Raw genomic sequence first — 20710 nt, forward strand, 5'->3', positions numbered from 1 at the left:
ACCAACACGGTACGACAGTATAACCCAGAAACGTCAACGGCGCGACAATGTGGCCCCCGCGAGAACGCAGTGAAACGCGGGCTTAAAGTCAATCAGCCAATGCACACCAGTCGCAGTGCGGTCGCGTGTTAGACGCGTCCCAGAAGCGGCTCAACACGACGCACGCGAAAAGAACAGCAGAGTTTATTATTTCACGCGAGACGCGACCCTCCTGCGTCAATACTACTAACGGTAGCTAGGCTCAGCCAGACCGGAAGTCACTCGTGTAAAAATACGGTGGATCCGGTCGATTTTCAAACTAATATGCAATCGTAACCCACTTTTTGAGTCCATCAGATCTCTTGAGTGGTAGATTCAGGCACAGTTGACTTGTCTTTGTTGATTTACTGCTGTCTTCTCTGCTATAATAATAACCAACACAGTCCAGTGTTCAATACAAAACCCTCCTACCACAACAAAACAAGTAGGAACTAATACAACATAAAATATACAATACAAAAGAATACTACATCACATTTGTAAAGTATGAACACATAATAAAATAAATAATAGCCCATTTAAATAAAATAAATTGAAATGAGCTAAAAAAAAACTGTGATTAAATAATAAGAAAAATACCCAGATCCTGCTTACACAATTAAATTTATGAATTTCTGTGTGGCGCTTTAACTTGAGAAAATCCACCAATAAAGCTTTTGAAAACCGTTCATAAGAAAAAAAAAAGATTCATTGAGGCATTTCATTTGTACAATACATGTTAAAATCTTTGTCATTGGGATGGCTTTTCTCTTTAGCACAGGACTTTTTTCTTCTTTCTTTCAGAAAGAAAGCTGACCAATACGCGGGGTCTGAAAGGCAAATTGTTGTTGATTTATCTTTAAATACCTGCTACTTTTTGAGCAGAATTCTAGCTTTGTATAGGCTAATGTTCCTATAGTTGCAAGCACAAAACAACTAAACAACTGGCACATTTATATTTTGCGTTTGTTTTCTTACTGTAGCGAAAATGAACCGAACCGTGACCTCAAAACCGAGGTACAGTGGGGCAAATACAGTCCCTTGCAAAAGTATTCGGCCCCCTTGAATCTTGCAACCTTTCGCCACATTTCAGGCTTCAAACATAAAGATATGAAATTTAATTTTTTTGTCAAGAATCAACAACAAGTGGGACACAATCGTGAAGAGGAACAACATTTATTGGATAATTTAAACTTTTTTAACAAATAAAAAACTGAAAAGTGGGGCGTGCAATATTATTCGGCCCCTTTACTTTCAGTGCAGCAAACTCACTCCAGAAGTTCAGTGAGGATCTCTGTATGATCCAATGTTGTCCTAAATGACCGATGATGATAAATAGAATCCACCTGTGTGTAATCAAGTCTCCGTATAAATGCACCTGCTCTGTGATAGTCTCAGGGTTCTGTTTAAAGTGCAGAGAGCATTATGAAAACCAAGGAACACACCAGGCAGGTCCGAGATACTGTTGTGGAGAAGTTTAAAGCCGGATTTGGATACAAAAAGATTTCCCAAGCTTTAAACATCTCAAGGAGCACTGTGCAAGCCATCATATTGAAATGGGAGGAGCATCAGACCACTGCAAATCTACCAAGACCCGGCCGTCCTTCCAAACTTTCTTCTCAAACAAGGAGAAAACTGATCAGAGATGCAGCCAAGAGGCCCATGATCACTCTGGATGAACTGCAGAGATCTACAGCTGAGGTGGGAGAGTCTGTCCATAGGACAACAATCAGTCGTACACTGCACAAATCTGGCCTTTATGGAAGAGTGGCAAGAAGAAAGCCATTTCTCAAAGATATCCATAAAAAGTCTCGTTTAAAGTTTGCCACAAGCCACCTGGGAGACACACCAAACATGTGGAAGAAGGTGCTCTGGTCAGATGAAACCAAAATTGAACTTTTTGGCCACAATGCAAAACGATATGTTTGGCGTAAAAGCAACACAGCTCATCACCCTGAACACACCATCCCCACTGTCAAACATGGTGGTGGCAGCATCATGGTTTGGGCCTGCTTTTCTTCAGCAGGGACAGGGAAGATGGTTAAAATTGACGGGAAGATGGATGCAGCCAAATACAGGAACATTCTGGAAGAAAACCTGTTGGTATCTGCACAAGACCTGAGACTGGGACGGAGATTTATCTTCCAACAGGACAATGATCCAAAACATAAAGCCAAATCTACAATACAATGGTTAAAAAATAAACGTATCCAGGTGTTAGAAGGGCCAAGTCAAAGTCCAGACCTGAATCCAATCGAGAATCTGTGGAAAGAGCTGAAGACTGCTGTTCACAAACACTCTCCATCCAACCTCACTGAGCTCGAGCTGTTTTGAAGGAAGAATGGGCAAGAATGTCAGTCTCTCGATGTGCAAAACTGATAGAAACATACCCCAAGCGACTTGCAGCTGTAATTGGAGCAAAAGGTGGCGCTACAAAGTATTAACGCAAGGGGGCCGAATAATATTGCACGCCCCACTTGTCAGTTTTTTATTTGTTAAAAAAGTTTAAATTATCCAATAAATTTTGTTCCACTTCACGATTGTGTCCCACTTGTTGTTGATTCTTGACAAAAAAATTAAAATTCTATATCTTTATGTTTGAAGCCTGAAATGTGGCGAAAGGTTGCAAGGTTCAAGGGGGCCGAATACTTTTGCAAGGCACTGTAAGTATTTAGTCATCCACCAATTGTTCAAGTTCTCCTACTTGAAAAGATTAGAGACGCCTGTGATTGTCAACATGGGTAAACCTCAACCATGAGAGACAGAATGTGGTGAGAAAAAAAACTGAAAATCACATTGTTTGATTTTTAAAGAATTTATTTCTGAATTAGAGTGGAAAATAAGTATTTGGTCACCTACAAACAAGCAAGATTTCTGGCTGTCAAAGAGGTCTAACTTCTTCTAATGAGGTCTAACGAGGCTCCACTCGTTACCTGTATTAATGGCACCTGTTTTAACTCATTATCAGTATAAAAGACACCTGTCCACAAGCTCAGTCAGTCACACTCCAAACTCCACTATGGCTAAGACCAAAGAGCTGTCGAAGGACACCAGAGACAAAATTGTAGAACTGCACCAGGTTGGGCAGACTGAATCTGCAATAGGTAAAACGCTTGGTGTAAAGAAATCAACTATGGGAGCAATTATTAGAAAATGGAAGACATACAAGACCACTGATAATCTCCCATGATCTGGGGCTCCATGCAAGATCTCACCCCGTGCCGTCAAAATGATAACAAGAACGGTGAGCAAAAATCCCAGAACCACACGGGGGGACCAAGTGAATGACCTAAAGTGAGCCAGGACCACAGTAACAAAGGCTACTATCAGTAACACAATGCGCCGCCAGGGACTCAAACCCTGCACTGCCAGATGTGTCCCCCTGCTGAAGAAAATACACGTTCAGGCCCATCTGCTGTCTGCTAGAGAGCATTTGGATGATCCAGAAGAGGACTGGGAGAATGTGTTATGGTCAGATGAAACCAAAATAGAAGTTTTTGGTAGAAACACAGGTTCTCGTGTTTGGAGGAGAAAGAATACTGAATTGCATCTGAAGAACACCATACCCACTGTGAAGCATGGGGGTGGAAACATCATGCTTTGGGGCTGTTTTTCTGCAAAGGGACCAGGACGACTGATCTGTGTAAATGAAAGAATGACGGGGGCCATGTATTGAGAGATTTTGAGTGAAAATGTCTTTCCATCAGCAAGAGCACTGAAGATGAGACGTGGCTGGGTCTTTCAACATGACAATGATCCCAAACACATAGCCAGGGCAACAAAGGAGTGGCTTCGTAAGAAGCATTTCAAGGTCCTGGAGTGGCCTAGCCACTCTCCAGATCTCAATCCCATAGAAAATCTGTGGAGGGAGTTGAAAGTCCGTGTTGCCCAACGACAGCCCCAAAACATCACTGCTCTAGAGGAGGTCTGCATGGAGAATTGGGCCAAAATACCAGCAACAGTGTGTGAAAAGCTTGTGAAGAGTTACAGAAAACGTTTGGCCTCCGTTATTGCCAACAAAGGGTACATAACAAAGTACTGAGATGAACTTTTGTTATTGACCAAATACTATTTTCCACCATGATTTGCAAATAAATTCTTTCAAAATCAAACAATGAGATTTTCTGTTTTTTTCCCCCACATTCTGTCTCTCATGGTTGAGGTTTACCCATGTTGACAATTACAGGCCTCTCTAATATTTTCAAATGGGAGAACTTGCACGATTAGTGGTTGACTAAATACTTATTTGCCCCACTGTACGTACCGTTTCTTTTCCTTCATATCTAGTTATGATGGACAACCACCCAATTCAAAGTCGAATTGGTAAAACTGGTGCCAAATCTTCTAAAATATCATCAAACTAAAATGCCAAATTTCGCCTACATTAGATAACGCAGGCAAAAACATTTGGCAATATTTTGCAATGTCCATCCTTCTGAGATGAGTCAGGGTTTGTAACTGTTTTTTTTTCACCTATAGAATCATTAGAATTCATTTTAGTTGCACTTTTAATAACTACGATGTAGAGCACCCCCATTTATTGTGGACACGCATGCTTGGCAAAAATCAACATCAGTGTAGCTTGAATTGCTTACTGAAAAAAATTCTTGAAAGAACATCTGCAACAAAGCGAGATATACATAGCGGGGATCCACTTTAAATGCAGATAAATGCTATCTTGCTGTTAATCCACATACAAAATGACTGGAAGGGCAAGGGAGGAAGTTTGGGGAGAGCTTTTAGAATTTCAAATGGAAAACAACAGCGTGAGCTCTTTGAAACAGTTGGGCATGAGGATCTGAAGTCTTATCTGGGCGGATGTTTGATCCGTGTGTTTCTGAATAAATGCAGTGTCCTTTGGTGGAATCGCAATAAACTGCATCAAACAGACAAAAAAGGTTATGTTATCTCTGGCTTGATGGGAGCAAGCTGTTCAGGTGAAAGTCTTCCACTGGCTTCACACATGGTGGACATCCGTAGCATTTGTGCAGAATGCAGATCCAACACGGTGACGACCAGACAAGCATAAATTCGATATTCTATATCAGTTTTATCTGAAATTAAAGCAATCACTTTTGATTTAATCCCTGTGATAACATCTTTTTAAAAACGACATGGTTCTCTGTTGAAGCGATAAAGTGAGGAATTTATAATTAAACAGCACTATTTCTGTTTAAGCTTCAATTTATGAAAGAGACATAAGGCCTACAAAGGAATGGGAGATCAGAGCTTAAAAATCATGCTGTAGGACAGGACACGACAATCTTCGTTGGATTAAAAAAGAAACAACGATAGATAGAAAAATGTCTCATATCACCAAAATAAAAAAATAGAAAAAATTATACAGTGGTCCCTTGACATATGAGTGGGCTTCACATAAACTGAAGCTTGAGTGAAGTGTGTATATATGTCAATAAATGGAGCATTTAAGCAACTGTACTGGGCTCACATGGCCAAGGGGAGCCACAGATGAAAAGTTACTGTGCCATTTATTAAATAGGACTCAAAGTCAAACATAATTTTTACATTAAAAAAATATTTACATTCTCTTTTAGTATTTTTTTATACTATGCTGTGAGAATGTCCTTTGTTTTTTCTTCATAGACCAAATAGCATAGAATGAGTGTGGCCAGTGTTTCGCCACCTCTGTGATGCTGTCTGTCATTAGTTGGTCTACCTCTGCTTTTCAAACCGCCAATACTCCAGGATATATATATATTTTTTAACCTGAGCTCGTGCTCCCAAGCGCAGGACAGAAATAGGCGCTTTTCACCCTGTGCAATATTCCAGGCACCTTTGCCGTGTTTTCTCATGCTTGGGTGCGGTCGGATACGCGCAACCAGATCTTCACGTCGGCCACCCATGCACTCAGCCGCACACACTCCACCAAGAGGATCAAGGTCCGTAGCACAGCCAGGTTAGAGGAAAACTTGGTGCCCTCTTCCAATGGGATTCAGACGCACCACACAGGGCGAGGAAAGGACTTTCGAAGCCAAGAGCAGCACAGACGTGGCGGCGAAGGTAGTCAACCACAAACTTTTACTCCACATTGCAGTCGTTTATTAAACTCTGCACTCTGGGTTTATTCAACAGCTCAGGAAACGAAAGAGAAGGTGTGCTGAGACTCAGTGGCGTGAGTACAAGAACCACAAGGTCAAGGGTGGGGTCGCAAGAACCTAACAACCCCCTTTGCAGGTTACAGACACAAACAATATGACGATAATTGCGTAAGTGTGGGGTCTACCCACAATCCAATGAGCATTTGAGGACAGGGGAAACGCTAATCAACACTAATAACCTGGAATCAACCTTGAAGGAAATACCATGCTATGGTCACCCAACATTTAACAACAACAATATAAAACCTTTCGTCAAAACACAGCATAGTTTATAAATAACTGGACAAATCAGACTGTAGGTGTGTCACCATCCAGAAGGAGGAAACGCTTCACAGACTCGAAACAGCGCAGAGAAGATGACTGGGTTTAATCATGTGTAGCAGTGTGTGTATTTATTTTCTTACTTTGGCAGAACAAGAATCTGGGGCTGGACAACAGAGTGGTAGATTTCTCACACATAGAATAGTGACTAATGTGGAGAAGAAATCCAATGATAAAAAACAATGCAATTATCCTGTAGTCCAAGAACAGACCGAAGCGAGTGTGGTTTTCTTCAACTTCAATAGTCCTTCTTTGTAGGAAACTACAACATAAAAAGGGTTGTCTTCCCTTTAGCAACTATTTTATGTTCAATTCTTAAGTGCAACAAGTATTGTTTGTTTACTTTTTATGAAACTACTTCGACTTGTATACATTTGTTCTAGAAAAGTGCAACCTCAAAAGTTGTCTTCTTTTTAGGAATTGACAACAATAGAAGATTTGTCTTTTTTGGGGTAATTTTTTGAGAATACATAAACGCTTATCTTTTTTAAAGTGCAAGTTATTGAGTTGTTTTTAGGAAATTCTAACATCATGGGTTTGTCTTTATTGGATATTACAAGATCAACAGTTTGTTTTGTGCAACATCAATACTTTCTTTGCATTTTGGGCAAGTGAAATACCAACCATAGACCTCCTAATGATATTGACGGGTCAGAGTCGACCTTCAGTGCGCCATGCCTTCAAGTAGGTGGACGTCCCACAATCCGCTTCAGTTATTCGCAGTCGGTCGCAGCAACACATGCAGTGATGCAACACCGGATTTATGTTGAAAAAGTATGAAAAGTGTACCACATACAAACAGGAAGGATTGTCTCAGGAGTGATTTGTTTGAGGATTTAAGGTAATCATTATACTTTTCGTACCATGCATGCATTTTGAAACGGAAAAAAAAATCAATTGGAGAAATTAGCTGCTACAGGATTGGCATTAAAGTTCGCAATATTTACGTAAAATAAATGCTAACTGCACATTTTATTTTTGCTTTTAACCAAGTACAGAGACTCTTTTACGTCCATATCTATAAAGAATTCAGGGATTTAAGCATTTTTTCACAGGAATTTTCACCGGAAAAGCTCTGTTTACATATGGCGGCCGCCACATTGACTGACAGACTAGCATCGTACTTCGACATAATTACGTAAAATAAATGCTAACTGCATTTTTTTGTTTTCTTTTAACCAGGTATCGAGACTGTTTTACGTCCATATCTATAAAGAATTAAGGGATTTAAGCATTTATTCACAAGAATTTTTACCCGGAAAAGCTCTGTTTACATATGGCGGCCGCCACATTGACTGACAGACTAGCATCGTACTTCGACATATTTACGTAAAATAAATGCTACCTGCACGTTGTTTTTGCTTTTAACCAATAATCAAGACTGTTTTGCGTCCATATCTATAAAGAACTCAGGGATTTAAGCATTTATTCACAAGAATTTTTACCTGAAAAGCTCTGTTTACATATGGGGGCCGCCACATTGACTGACAGACTAGCATCGTACTTCGACATATTCACGTAAAATAAATGCTAACTGCACAGGTTTTTTTTTTTTTTTTTTTGTGCTTTTAACCAAGAATCGAGACTGTTTTACGTACATATCTATAATGAATTCAGGGATTTAAGCATTTATTCACAAGAATTTTTACCTGAAAAGCTCTGTTTACATTTGGCGGCTGCCACATTGACTGACAGTCTAGCATCGTGCGTCGACATATTTACGTAAAATAAATGCTAACTGCACGTTTTTTTTTTTTGCTTTAAACAAGAATCGAGACTGTTTTACGTCCATATCTATAAAGAATTCAGGGCTTTAAGCATTTATTCACAAGAATTTTCAACGAATAAAGCTCTTTGTCAGTGATTCCACTCGGTCATCTTTGACGGCCACGCCAACAATGCAGGCCCCTTATTAATCGGCCCCACGTCCCGTGTCCCGTCAATATCATTATGAAGTCTATGTAACAACAATTTGAATTATCTTCATCAATTGCAACATGAAAAATTTAGAAAAAATTCAACATCATTATTTTTGTCTTTTTCGAGATTGTTACGTCAGAGATTTGTCTTCATTTTAGGGAAGTGCACAACATTAGCTTGTGTTGTTTTTGAGGAAAGTTACAAGTTAGTAAATAGTTTTTCTGTGAAAGGAATCAAGTTGTTTAACATTAACATGCATGCCTGTGTAAACAAAACCTGATGTCTTTTAAAGGATTTGATTAGAAAAGAACACCAACGAGCATTGTCTTCGACATGGCACTTGAAAAATTGGGAACGCTGCGTTTCCGAGCTGTGTTTTCTTCTTCTGAACATCTGCGACCAGGCTCGACTGCGACATCTGTTCCGCAAAATGTGAGGCCATAACACTCCCGCTGAACACTCATTATGGCTGAATACACCACATCATCTTCCTTTTAGTAGATCTAAACCGACTAAATCATCTCTATGTCCTCGACGATTTACTTGGCTTCAGTATGTGATGAAGTTATGACAACATTAAGCGATATCATTCACTCGACACGAGAGAAAATATGCTATTTGGGTAGTGAATTATGAGTCTATTTACCCCGACTTGATCCTGTCTCCCTGTTGCTAAAGACCACGTTATTGCTAATGCTGATGTTGCAATGCTGAGAAGATGCAACTATCCAAAATTGGTTATAGCTCAAAGCCAGCAATTCAAAGAAAAATGAGTTGCTTTGGATGTTGTTTTGTTTTTTTATCACTTTGTGAAATTCCAACCACTCCAAACAACTTAAAAATAATGAAATCTAAACTTTGCAAATGTGGTATGTGCACTTAGTGTATTTGTATACGCTTCGCCATGCATGCCCATGTTCTCTTCCCGGGACTAATAAAGCAATAAAAGCCACAAGACGTCCTCTCGGTCTCAGCCTCGCTGCGACCACATGAATGAGGCAAAGAGAGAATGGAACAAATGATGTCGGCCTGATGCTGGCCATGTAGAACACGTGTCTGCAGCGCAGCTTGACGCAACCACTGGCACCTCGCTTGTGGCGATCATGTGCCAGGCAGACCCACTCGATGCATGTGTGAGCATTATAGGCTTTCAAGTGGAAAGAAATCCTCACAAATGACTTTGTGCACGTTGGATCAGTCCAGTGCAACTATTATTAGATTGTCATTATAAGTATTGTCAATGACAAACTATAGTCTAATAGTGTTTTTCAACCGTTGTGCCACGAGAGATCGTCAGGTGTGCCGCTAGAAATTATCCAATATCGCATTTTTTTGTTTGTTTTTGTTTTTATGTCGTCGGGCCGAGTTACAGTAGTAAGGTACTTTCTACTACTAGTAGTAGTACTAGTAGTAGGTAGAGGTTGCGGTCGTGTGCAGATGAGTGCGTGTCGCGTTCAAGAATTGTTGGCTTTCTAGCCATCAGCTACCTTATCCATAGAGGACAACTGTCAATCCTTCCACTGTGTTTTATTGCAACACATTGTCGAGGACACTGAGGTGGCTGATGGCTAAAGAATCCGAGTAGTTCTTGAACGCGACACGAGCAGCTATCCAACAGCACCATGGTGCCAAGCAGGTTTAAATGTCATCTCCAAACGAAACACCCGTCGCTTCAAAACAAGTCGATGGACTATTTTGTTTGCCTTCGTGAAAACACAGAGAAACACTTTTTGGAGAATAAAACAAAGGTAAATGAGAAAGCCATCAAAGACAGTTACCTTGTTGCTGAACTTGTTGCTAAATCCCCAAAAATCCCACACTGTGGCAAAAACATTAATACTACCAGCCTGCAAAACCATTGTCAGCGAGATGCTCAGCCTTGATGCGATTAAAGACATTGTCACTGTCTGATTATTTCAATTTCTGATCTTTTCTAGCCTAAGTGCTATAAAAAAATAAAAACAGAGAGAGACTGAGAGTAGACATGTGCCGATTACCGGTTTTAAGGTATACTGTGGTATGAAAAAACGTCACAGTTTCAAAAACGTAAAAATTTTCCATCATACCGTCTCTACGGAATTAGCTATTTTATATGTCCCAAAAACGGCGGGAGAAATTCCTCGCTTGCTCCTGCAAATCTCAACCCTCCCCCACAGGATGTTGCTAAGTGTCAGGGTGGAGGAGGTAAAACTCCTGACCTTTTTCCATCCATCAAAGAAAAAAAAAATCGCACGTATGGGAATACTGGGCTACATGAAAAGTTACAAAAGGCAGTGACTTCGAGGAGGAGGGCCAACCAACTTGTAAAACATGTTTGCCGAGCATGGCTGCCGAGCTAGCAAATTCAGCGAATATGATTTCGCATTAATACAAAATTAAAAGTTAGTAAACACTAGAAGTGGGAATCCTTGGGCACCTAACGATTCTATTACGATTCAGAGGCTCCGATTCGATTATAAATTGATTATTGATCCCCACCCCCGCTTTTAATGTGTTGTACATTAGTTCCAAAATTTTTCAAAAATCCTCTCAAGCTAAACCAAACTAATATTTCATCATCAAGTTAACTGTTAAAATCAGTAAAAATCAGTTAACTGTTAAAATCAGTAAATTAAATACTGTCCCCATTCTGAATCAGCAGTTTTAAAGTGATCCTCTAACTTAAATACATGTAGGCTCTAATAAACCACAATTGTTCTCTTGTACTAAAATATGTTGTGAGAAACACATAAAATGTTAAATCAATGGCAATATTTTATAATATTTAGTCTATACTTTGACCGTAAGTTGGCGCCATGGTTTGCGGGCTCGCAGTGATGACGTCATTCGGATCTTTCCAAATGTGTAGCGTGTTCAACAATTGCTTATTGCTGCCTAAACTCGCGAAGTAAAATGCCACAATGTGCTGCTTTTGGATGCAATTTCCAGTCAAATGGAAACAAGGGGAGTGAAGTGAATGGTCAAGGTGGAATTATTATTTTTAGTGAATAAATGTGTATAAGTGGAAGCTTCTCCCCCTTTTTGGTCCCTGTATGCACGTATCCTACCCACCACGCGTTACAACTGGCGCCCGAACATTTTTCCTGGATCCTCAGTCAAGTAAGGGATCCGTCTATTTTCTGGATCCGACAGTCCCACCGCGTTTGCAATATTGGTTTGGATCTGTCCATTTTTTTTGATTCGTCGGTCCCACAGCGGCTTTTCGGATCAGTCTATTTTGTGGGATAGACGGCCTGATCGCGGCTCCGACATTGCAATGGGATCTGTCTTATTCCTGGATCTTCGAGTGAGTAAAAAACGCGGATTTGAATTACTATTGCTATCTTTTTTGTTGACTATTCTTCGTGGGAGTTTTCCCCAAATCATACTAAATAATTAAAGCACTATGGCACGCTACAGTGACGACAGTGACTCTGACGTGGACCTTACAACAATGTTCGTCAGGGAACGCGTGTTTGCGTACTGCTGAGCTCCTGAGTGAAGAGTGGTCAAGGTGGAAATATTATTTTTTGTGAATAAATGTGCATAAGTGGAAGCTTCTTCCCTTTTCGGTACTTTTATACACGTATCCTAGCTACCACGCGTTACAATATACAAGACATGGATTACACAAGGTGTGCTCTTTGGCCTGTATTGTATGTAAAGCACACGACAGCTCTGGATGCTAACAATCTACATAATTATACTGTACAGTGGCCGAGAGGTGTCAGGCGAAATGCAAAGTCCAAACACTTTGCACATAGAAAAAGCACGAACCCCAATTGCAAACACTTTGCAAAAGAAAAAAAGCACGAATGCAAACTGCCACAACACGATCCCCAATTTCTAAAGCGCGATCGCAAACTGGCAAAAGCACGAACCCCAATGGCCACAACATGGCAGCAAATGGCTCGCAGCACGAATGCAAATTGCCCCAACACAATCTCCAATTCCTAAAGCGCGATTGCAAATTGGCAAAAACATGAACGCTAAATGCCACAACACGACAGCAAATGGTTCGCAGCACGACCGCAGAAGGCTCGCAAGACAATTGCAAAGACGATGACCCAGAAGTTAAAAAAAAAAAAAAAACCAAAAAAAAAACCAATAATAATAATAAAAAAGACGTCACTTTGTATATTGCTATATGTGCTTTGTGACCATCTCTACGCCCCACCCCCCCATCAGACGCAAATTTATATAAAAATGATGTTAATTTTTTGTGCGGCAACGTTTTTTTAGATACAGCATTATGCTTTTATTGAGATATTAATTTCGAGTGGGGCCGTCACTCGTAGCTTTTTCTTAGCTTAGCTCCCGCAGCTAATGGAGCGTACCAACTCTCTCATTAACAGAGGGGTGTGCTGACAACTAGCACGAACAGAGCACAAAAAAATTCTGGTCTGGGGGGCTTGTGCTATTAATTTCGAGTGATGACGTCCCTCTAAGCCCCTCATTTACTGCAAAATGGTTCTGAATTTGTGCCATTCGTTTGTGCTACTTGTTAGGACACCCCTCTTTTATGTTAATGGAGCGTACCAACTCTCTCCCTCTGTTATTTTAATGAAGCGTACCAACTCTCTCAATAACAGAGGGGTGTCCTCACAACTAGCACAAACGAATGGCACCAATTCGGAACCATTTTGCAGTAAATGAGGGGCTTAGAGGGACGTCATCAATCGAAATTAATATCTCAAGCCCCCAATTTACTGCAAAATGGACCCGAATTTTTTTGTGCTCTGTTCGTGCTAGTTGTTAATACACCCCTCTGTTAATGAGAGGGTTGGTACGCTCCATTAGCTGCGGGAGCTAAGCTAAGAAAAAGCTACGAGTGACGTCCCCACTCGAAATTAACATCTCAATAAAAGCATAATACTGTATCTACAAAACCGTTGCAGCACAAACGATTAACATAATTTTTATATGAATTTGCGTCTGATGAGGGGGCAACTTTACGGAGGCCCGTAGAGATGGTCACAAAGCACATATAGCAAAGTGTCGTCTTATTTATTATGTATTTATATATTTTTTTAACTTCTGGGTCATGGTCTTTGCAATTGTCTTGCGAGCCTTTTGCGGTCGTGCTGCGAGCCATTTGCTGTCGTGTTGTGGCAATTGGCATTCTTGCTTTTGCCAATTTGCAATCGCGCTTTAGGAATTGGGGATTGTGTTGTGGCAACTTGCATTCGTGCTGCGAGCCATTTGCTGTCGTGTTGTGGCAATTGGGGTTCGTGCTTTTGCCAATATGAGATCGCGCTTTAGGAATTGGGGATCGTGTTGTGGCAGTTTGCAATCGTGCTTTTTTTCTTACGCAAAGCGTTTGCAATTGGGGTTCGTGCTTTTTCTATTTGCAAAGTGTTTGGACTTTGCATTTCGCCTGACACCTCTCAGCCACCGTAATATTGGGATAAGTTTGAAAACGCAATATGCTTACCTGGAATATCTGCTAATAAAACCGGACAGCATACACTCTCGCTCCCAACTGGAGTTCCCAACAGGACTCTCTCGCATCACCAGTTTTGCCCAACTTTTATCTTATCAGGTATTTGCTGCACGCATTTTTCCCTGAAGCTCGTCTTGTGAACGACCGACAGTGCTGTCCTGCTCTTCACTTTTCAGATCTGGTTCAAATAGGAAGGGTAGAACCGACGACATGTTGGGAAAGCTAAGGAGTGACACGCTGGAATTTCGGCAACGGGACCGGTGACGTCACGCACTGCGACGTAACAAGAATGGCGACCTATCACTGAAAATAATTTTACAAACTTTATTAAAACAAAAACATTAAGAGGGGTTTTAATATCAAATTATTATAACTCATACAAACATTTATCTTTTAAGAATTACTTGTCTTAAAAATAGAGGATCCCTTTAAACTACATTCAATTAATTTAATGATGTGAATGAACCGTTAAAATTGTTATAATTGATATCGTTATTCCATAATTTCCCTTCTGTCTACTTTCGACATGTCAAAGTTTTAAAACTGTTTCTTCATTTAAAGATAGATTCAAGTCAGGATTTTGCCAATTAAGGTGTATTTTAGACAAAACGTTATTTAGGTTTGCTACAACAGAGCCTTCTAGAGAAGTCTACTGCTTTAAGATGGCGGCTGTTTACAACTACTAAACAGCAAGTCTGTCATCTCGCATCTACTTCTCTTCATATGTTTTTACGCCGGCGTCGTCTGTCATTTTCCATCTAGTTCTACATATATGTGATATCTATTATAGCCGTATGTGTAGTATGTTTGTAGCAACTAGCAACTGGCCATTGTTTGAAGCAGCTGTCGGCCGCAGTCAGGTATTATTGTCATGTGATGTAAAGCACTTTGAATTGCCTTGTGTTGAATTGTGCTATATAAATGAATTTGCCTTGCCTTGCCTTTTTTTATCTAGCAGCATGAGTTGTACATGATATTTACTCTCGGTCCGTTCCTCATTGCGTCCCGAAGACCGCGCTGACAGTGTTTTAGTTCTGCTTTACCTGGTATAATTCAATAATCGGAATTTGGATGTTTGTGAATCGTTCTCGAATCTTCCACGGCCGAATCACGAATAATCTAAGAATCGGAAATTTTGCACGCCTCTAGTAAACACTGTCATGAACGTTTCCCACCAACTATGAGAGTTAACTCCAGTGTGTTTAAAGTGTCTAGCAGTGGTAAAACATGTGTTATTTTCTCTCTGCTAACTGCTTGCGTTCAGAAAGAGAGTGTGTATAATGTAAACTTGATACGAGTCATACACACGTGCTTTTAATGGAAAATAATTCAATTATTTTTGTTATGAAGGTAATAATTTTGAGCTGTGGGTTTAGGCTCACCTAAAGGACTGCCTTTATTTTAATTTTATTTACAATTCTTTTTTTTTTCAATCTTTTTTAACAACGTTACACTTACGTTCCAATTTGCTTATATTTTGAAAAATGGGAAAAAAATGGAATAAAAGTTTTTTTGTTTTTTTCAACCCAGATATCACAAAGCAACACACTTTAGAGCTGTAATTAATTAAATACCGCAATACCGTGAAACCGTAATATTTTTGCTTAAGGTTATCATACCGTCAGAATCTCATATCGGCACATGCCTAACTGAGAGCTGTTGAAGAAGATTCCTGCAAGGATATCTGCTTTGTGTTCATCTAAAAAGGCTAAAGTTTCACACTGAGTAAGTATAAATATTGAGATTTTCTAATGAAATATACTGTACAAAAAATAATTTTGGAACATTTTTGGTTTGTGGTGTGCCGCGAGATTTTTTCCCAATGTAAATGTTTCCAATGTGCCATGACTCAGAAAAGATTGAAAAACACTGGTTGAGTTACACTGTATTTGTTTTTTTACATTCAAGAGTCACCTAAAATAGGTGATAAAGACTTAAAGATAAAGGACTTGTGATTAAGAGAGAAAATATCAAAACATTTTTCAAATTTTCAAATACTCTTACTCCTTCCACATGCTTTAAACAAACTTAATCTTGTACCTATAGCTATTAAAAAAAAAAAAAAAAAAAAAACTTACTGTGTTTGTGCTAGGCATCCTGGTGCCACGCAGCTCTCCGAATCAGGAATGATCAGCACGTTGGTCAGCTCCCGCATGTCAACTTGCACATCCGTGACATGACCCGGAAGAGGTTTCAGCACCGTCAAAATCTTCTCTATTAGGTTGTCGCCATGGTGACCGACTGCCCCTGAAAACCAAATGAACAATTCAAAATTCATAGCAAAAAAATAGAACATGTGGGAATATTTATAGCAAGATAAAATTTGTGAAGGAACCAATTTACGTTAATTTATGTACTAATTTATTTGGATGATGAAGCACAAACAACTTTTTGTTTGTTTGACTGCTGATATTAAAGGAAATTTTATTGCATAATATTGAGATTTATTAGTCCCCTTAGGGGAAAAAAACAAAACAATTATGGCACTAAAAATCAGTAAATCATCAGGATCAGCTGTTTAGGACAGCTATGACTGCCAGTATTAGGCTTCTTCCTCACTGTGTTTTCCTGAATTTTGGGGCTTATTTTTTGCATAACATAAAGCTGGCATATTAAATGAAACGATGTGTGACCTGCCTGCAAAAAAACATCTTGAAGACATACCAGTAAGGTCCATTGTGCGGTCTACAAAGATGATGGAGGCTTTGTTGGGAGCAGTCTTCCTGCGGTTCTTGGCCTGGGGATGAGATGCCAGCTCCCCCGCGATGAGGCGACTCATGGGGCCCACTGCGAAACTTTCCTCTCTGGTGCCAGTGGCCTCAAAAAGGGTGTTTACGGCCCCTGCTAGCGTCTTGATCTGCAACTGTAGCTCAGCCGGAAGTGCGTGCAAGTCCACATCCAGTAGACTGGTGAAGCGCTTCTTATCTGGCCGTTTTGCATTGACGGTGCACAAGTCAGGTGGCAGCAGTGGAAAGAGGTGGACAAAAGCAGGCGCCAGAAGCAACTGCTGGGACACGGGGGCAAAGGTGAGCGGTATGTGCAGGACCTCGGCCGTATAGTTCATGTTGCCCATCCACTCGCAAAGCTTATCCTCCAGCTGCTCAAAGACGGGCGTGGCGCCATCAACGTCCGCTGTTGGTGCTACATTGTTGGCGAGCAGGTGCAACGGATGGGACACAGCTGTGACCACAACACAGTACTGCAGGTGGCTGAGTGAGATGATGTCCTTTAGAGTGTCTACGGTACGCCCCTTTAACAAAGTGCTCACCTGGAGATGGAAAACACCAGTAAATTAAATTTTGTATGAATATTACTAGGTCATCTTGACCCGCAGCACAAATAAAACCGGCGGCCGGGATTAAGTTTTAAACACAATCAAAATGTTCCCAATTTCAATTAATTTGAATGATTCGAACCCTCTTACTGGCTTATTCGGAGTTACAGAGGACTTTCGACTATCTTCTGATCAGCGCTGCACTCTAGCGTTTGCCTCCCTCCTGGCCCGCAGATCTGTCCTCCTCAGGTGGGTGGACCCCCTCCCTCCCACACACACCGAATGGCTGACGGCCTTATTGACATGTTTGAAAATTGAAAAGATCAGATACTCTCTCGATTATTCTAATGGGAGATTCCTACGTGCCTGGGGAGGGGACCTTTTTAAACATGTGTCAGTCCTCTTAAGCCCTTGGCATTCCACAATTTGGCATCTCTTTAATTTATTGTATTGACACTTATTATCCAAAACCGTTACTAAAACACAATGTGCAATGGTCATGAAGCTCACTGGCAGTGACGGGGATTAATTTTATGGTTTATTTTTGGTTTATTTTGGTTGTTTTTTATTTTATTTATTATTATAATTTTTTCCCAATTGTGTGTGTGGGTGTGGGTGTGCGTGTGTGTGTGTGTTGGATGTCAGTCCCATTTTTCATCCCATTTTGTGTTTTTTTTTAAACTAGAAACCCATGAACTACTATTGCGAAAAATAAATGGATTTTGATTGATATTTTCACAATTTCAATCAATTTGAATGCCAAGATTCTGGCGAAAAAAAAGCCAAGCCAAAAAAACAGCACCAAATCTACTTAAAACCCTTCAATACAAAGGGTGGATTGAAAAGAAAACTTTAGATTTGGCAACAAATCACACAAAATAACTGGGCATTTTGTGGTAGTTTTTTTTTTTTTTATTTTTTTTTAATTTTTTTAATTTTTATTTTAGAGTGTTCAATCAGTTGACAGATTCATATTTACTACAGACAACTCTCGAATGTATCCCTGACAATTCCCCAGGTTACTATTCATGGCCAACCATTTCTGACTCTTAATAATGCTCACCACGAACACTGCTTTGGGCTCGTCCTCATTACAAGATTCAAAGCTGGAGAACTGTTTCACGTTTCGGGCTCCAGCCTCGAACAACGCGGCGGCACCCCCCGCGCTCCAGTGAAGCACTTCCGCGCTCGCGTCGTCCATGAAGACCACCGCCCGGTTTACTTTGGACAAAACCTGGTCCCATATTTGCACCGGGAAGTGCCACACCGCCTCCGGACTGAGCATTTTGGCCACACGAAATAGTCGGCGGCAGAATGGGTGACAGCCACAGTACAGCCAGGAAGAAAACAAACACGTTGATGACGTGTCAATACAGCGTCGCGTTTGTTATACGTCATGTCATGCTGCATTGTTACCATGGTGAAGCAGAATTATGCAACAGCTACTAGTAGAGGGAGAGCGCGAAAGAGATAGAGCAGCATGTTTTTAAATACGAGCATTTTTATTTATTTTTTTCAAAAATGTTGGTTTAAATGTTTAAATTAATCTATAAACATACATTTGTATTAATGCTATTTAATTTTTGGTCTATGCATCTATTTTAACTTAAAAATATATATGGATATAAATAATTATTTATGTATACACACGGACCAACACACCCCGATACATATTTATACACACATTTATATTTACATATTTATGTTTTATTTTTTGTCCTTATAATTGTGTCATGTGCGATTTTTTTAACTGAATATTTATTTGAAATATAATTTTATATTTATTGATTTTACTCATCAGTGTACTTTTATTGGGAGGCACGGTGAATGAGAACTGTGTTCAATGACAGGCTCTAGCCTTCCTGTGTGGATTTTGCATTTTCTCGCCATGCCTGTGTGGTTTGATTTTTCTAGTACAGTATTCTGGTTTTGTCTTACTTCCCCCAAAAAACGCATGCATGGTAGGTTGATTGGACACATCATATTCTCCATAGGTGTCATTGTGTGACTGAAAGGCTAGTTGTCTCGTTGTGCCCTGCGATTGACTGCAAATTCTTGAAAGGATAAATAGTACGGAAAATGAATGAATGTATTTTTTTAAAACTGTATTTTGTGCACTATAAGGTGCACCTAAAAGCCTTAAATTTTTTCAAAAGTCGACAGTGCGCCTTATAATCCAACGCCGTATATTTCTTATACACCTTATATTCTTTTATATACCGTATTGGCCCGAATATAAGACAGCCCTGATTAGAAGACGACCCCGTCCTTTTCAAAAGTAATTACAGTACATTCGAAAGAAATGATTATAACAATATATTTGAGAGAAAAAGCATGTTATCCTGCCTCATTCAAATCTTAATATCTGAACATTTAAATATGTAAACTAAAGTGCAATCACATTCATAAATGAATGGCTTCTGGTTTTTGAAATGTAAATAAACCAATTTATTGTGATAAAAAAATAAAATAAAAATTGCAATAACTGCATTAACCATCAAAGTGAAGTCCAACTGTATCTGTCGTCTTGAAACAAATCTGAATAAGGAAAAACATTGCAATAAAATAATGCAAACTGGTTAAACTTGAGAGTAGCTGAGATCTGTCATGACAGAACATCGCTTCAATGATATCTGGCACGATCTAGCGTCGTGAATGGGTATAACATCTAGACCACGAATATAAGACAACCCCCTCTTTTTCAGTCTTATTTCAATGCAAAAAAACACCGTCTTATATTCGGGCCAAGACTGTATATGGATCAATATTGGTTAATCATGACATGTACAGCACAATTCCTACCAGCGCAGCTTCATCGAGTAGATGAGAAACGCAACCCCAACCCCTACTACTACTACTACTACTACTACTAATATTGCTGCGCCTTATAATGCGGTGCGCCCAATATACTGCATGAAATACATTTTAAAATCGGCCATACATTCAAGGTGCGCCTTATACGCTGATGCGCCTTATGGTGCGGAAAATGCGGTAAATGCGTGTAATTTTCTATGTTGTATTTTGATCCTACCCATAGCAAAGCAAAATTGAAGATGAGATCTTGTTCATGTCTCATTTACATCTCTGAGAAGTGAATCAGCAACAATCGAGACCAGATTTGTTTTCTCAGTTTTCTCAAATTTGTCTAGTGAGAATGTATGTCTCACAGTGAGCATGACATGAGAAAGTCTGAGAAATAGTTCTACTGTCACGATGTGTCACAGCTGTCTCCTTTCAAGATCTCACCAAGAGACAACTATGAAATCTTGTGCTGATCTCAAATGCGTCTCAATTTGATCTCCTTACTTGGCCTCACTATCTCAGTCATGTCTCAGTGAAAGATATGGATGAGCAGAATATTTCATTTCTTAAACTTGCCTCAAAGCTGCATCTCTTCCTGATCTTGCCAAGCAACCCTATATTGTGCCAATTACAAATATTTCGCAATTTGATTTCCTTCCAGTCTGTAATTGCTCATATTGGGTTCTCAAGATTCTTCCATTGTAAAAAAAGAGTAGTGTCTGCTATGACATGTCCAATCACATCTTAATTCATCTTGTGCCAAAATCAGAGAAAATAATGAAATTGGTCAAATAATGCAATAACATATCTGGTTCATTGACACAATATAAAAAT

General features: G+C 39.8%; 1 protein-coding gene across 1 annotated transcript in view; it reads right to left on the reverse strand.

Moving 5' to 3' along the window:
• Positions 1-18435, reverse strand: part of scfd2 (sec1 family domain containing 2) — a 186789-nt gene extending 168354 nt beyond the window's left edge. The window contains exons 1-3 of the mRNA XM_057840985.1: positions 18138-18435; positions 16465-17068; positions 15879-16047 (exon numbers count right to left, since the gene is read on the reverse strand). Of these exons, the coding sequence (XP_057696968.1) occupies positions 15879-16047; positions 16465-17068; positions 18138-18359 (995 nt within the window). The 5' untranslated portion in view covers positions 18360-18435. The remainder of the gene's footprint in view (positions 1-15878; positions 16048-16464; positions 17069-18137) is intronic.
• Positions 18436-20710: the final 2275 nt, after the last annotated feature.

Source organism: Corythoichthys intestinalis, chromosome 7 (genome assembly GCF_030265065.1).
Source record: "Corythoichthys intestinalis isolate RoL2023-P3 chromosome 7, ASM3026506v1, whole genome shotgun sequence".
NCBI classification, from domain to species: domain Eukaryota; kingdom Metazoa; phylum Chordata; class Actinopteri; order Syngnathiformes; family Syngnathidae; genus Corythoichthys; species Corythoichthys intestinalis.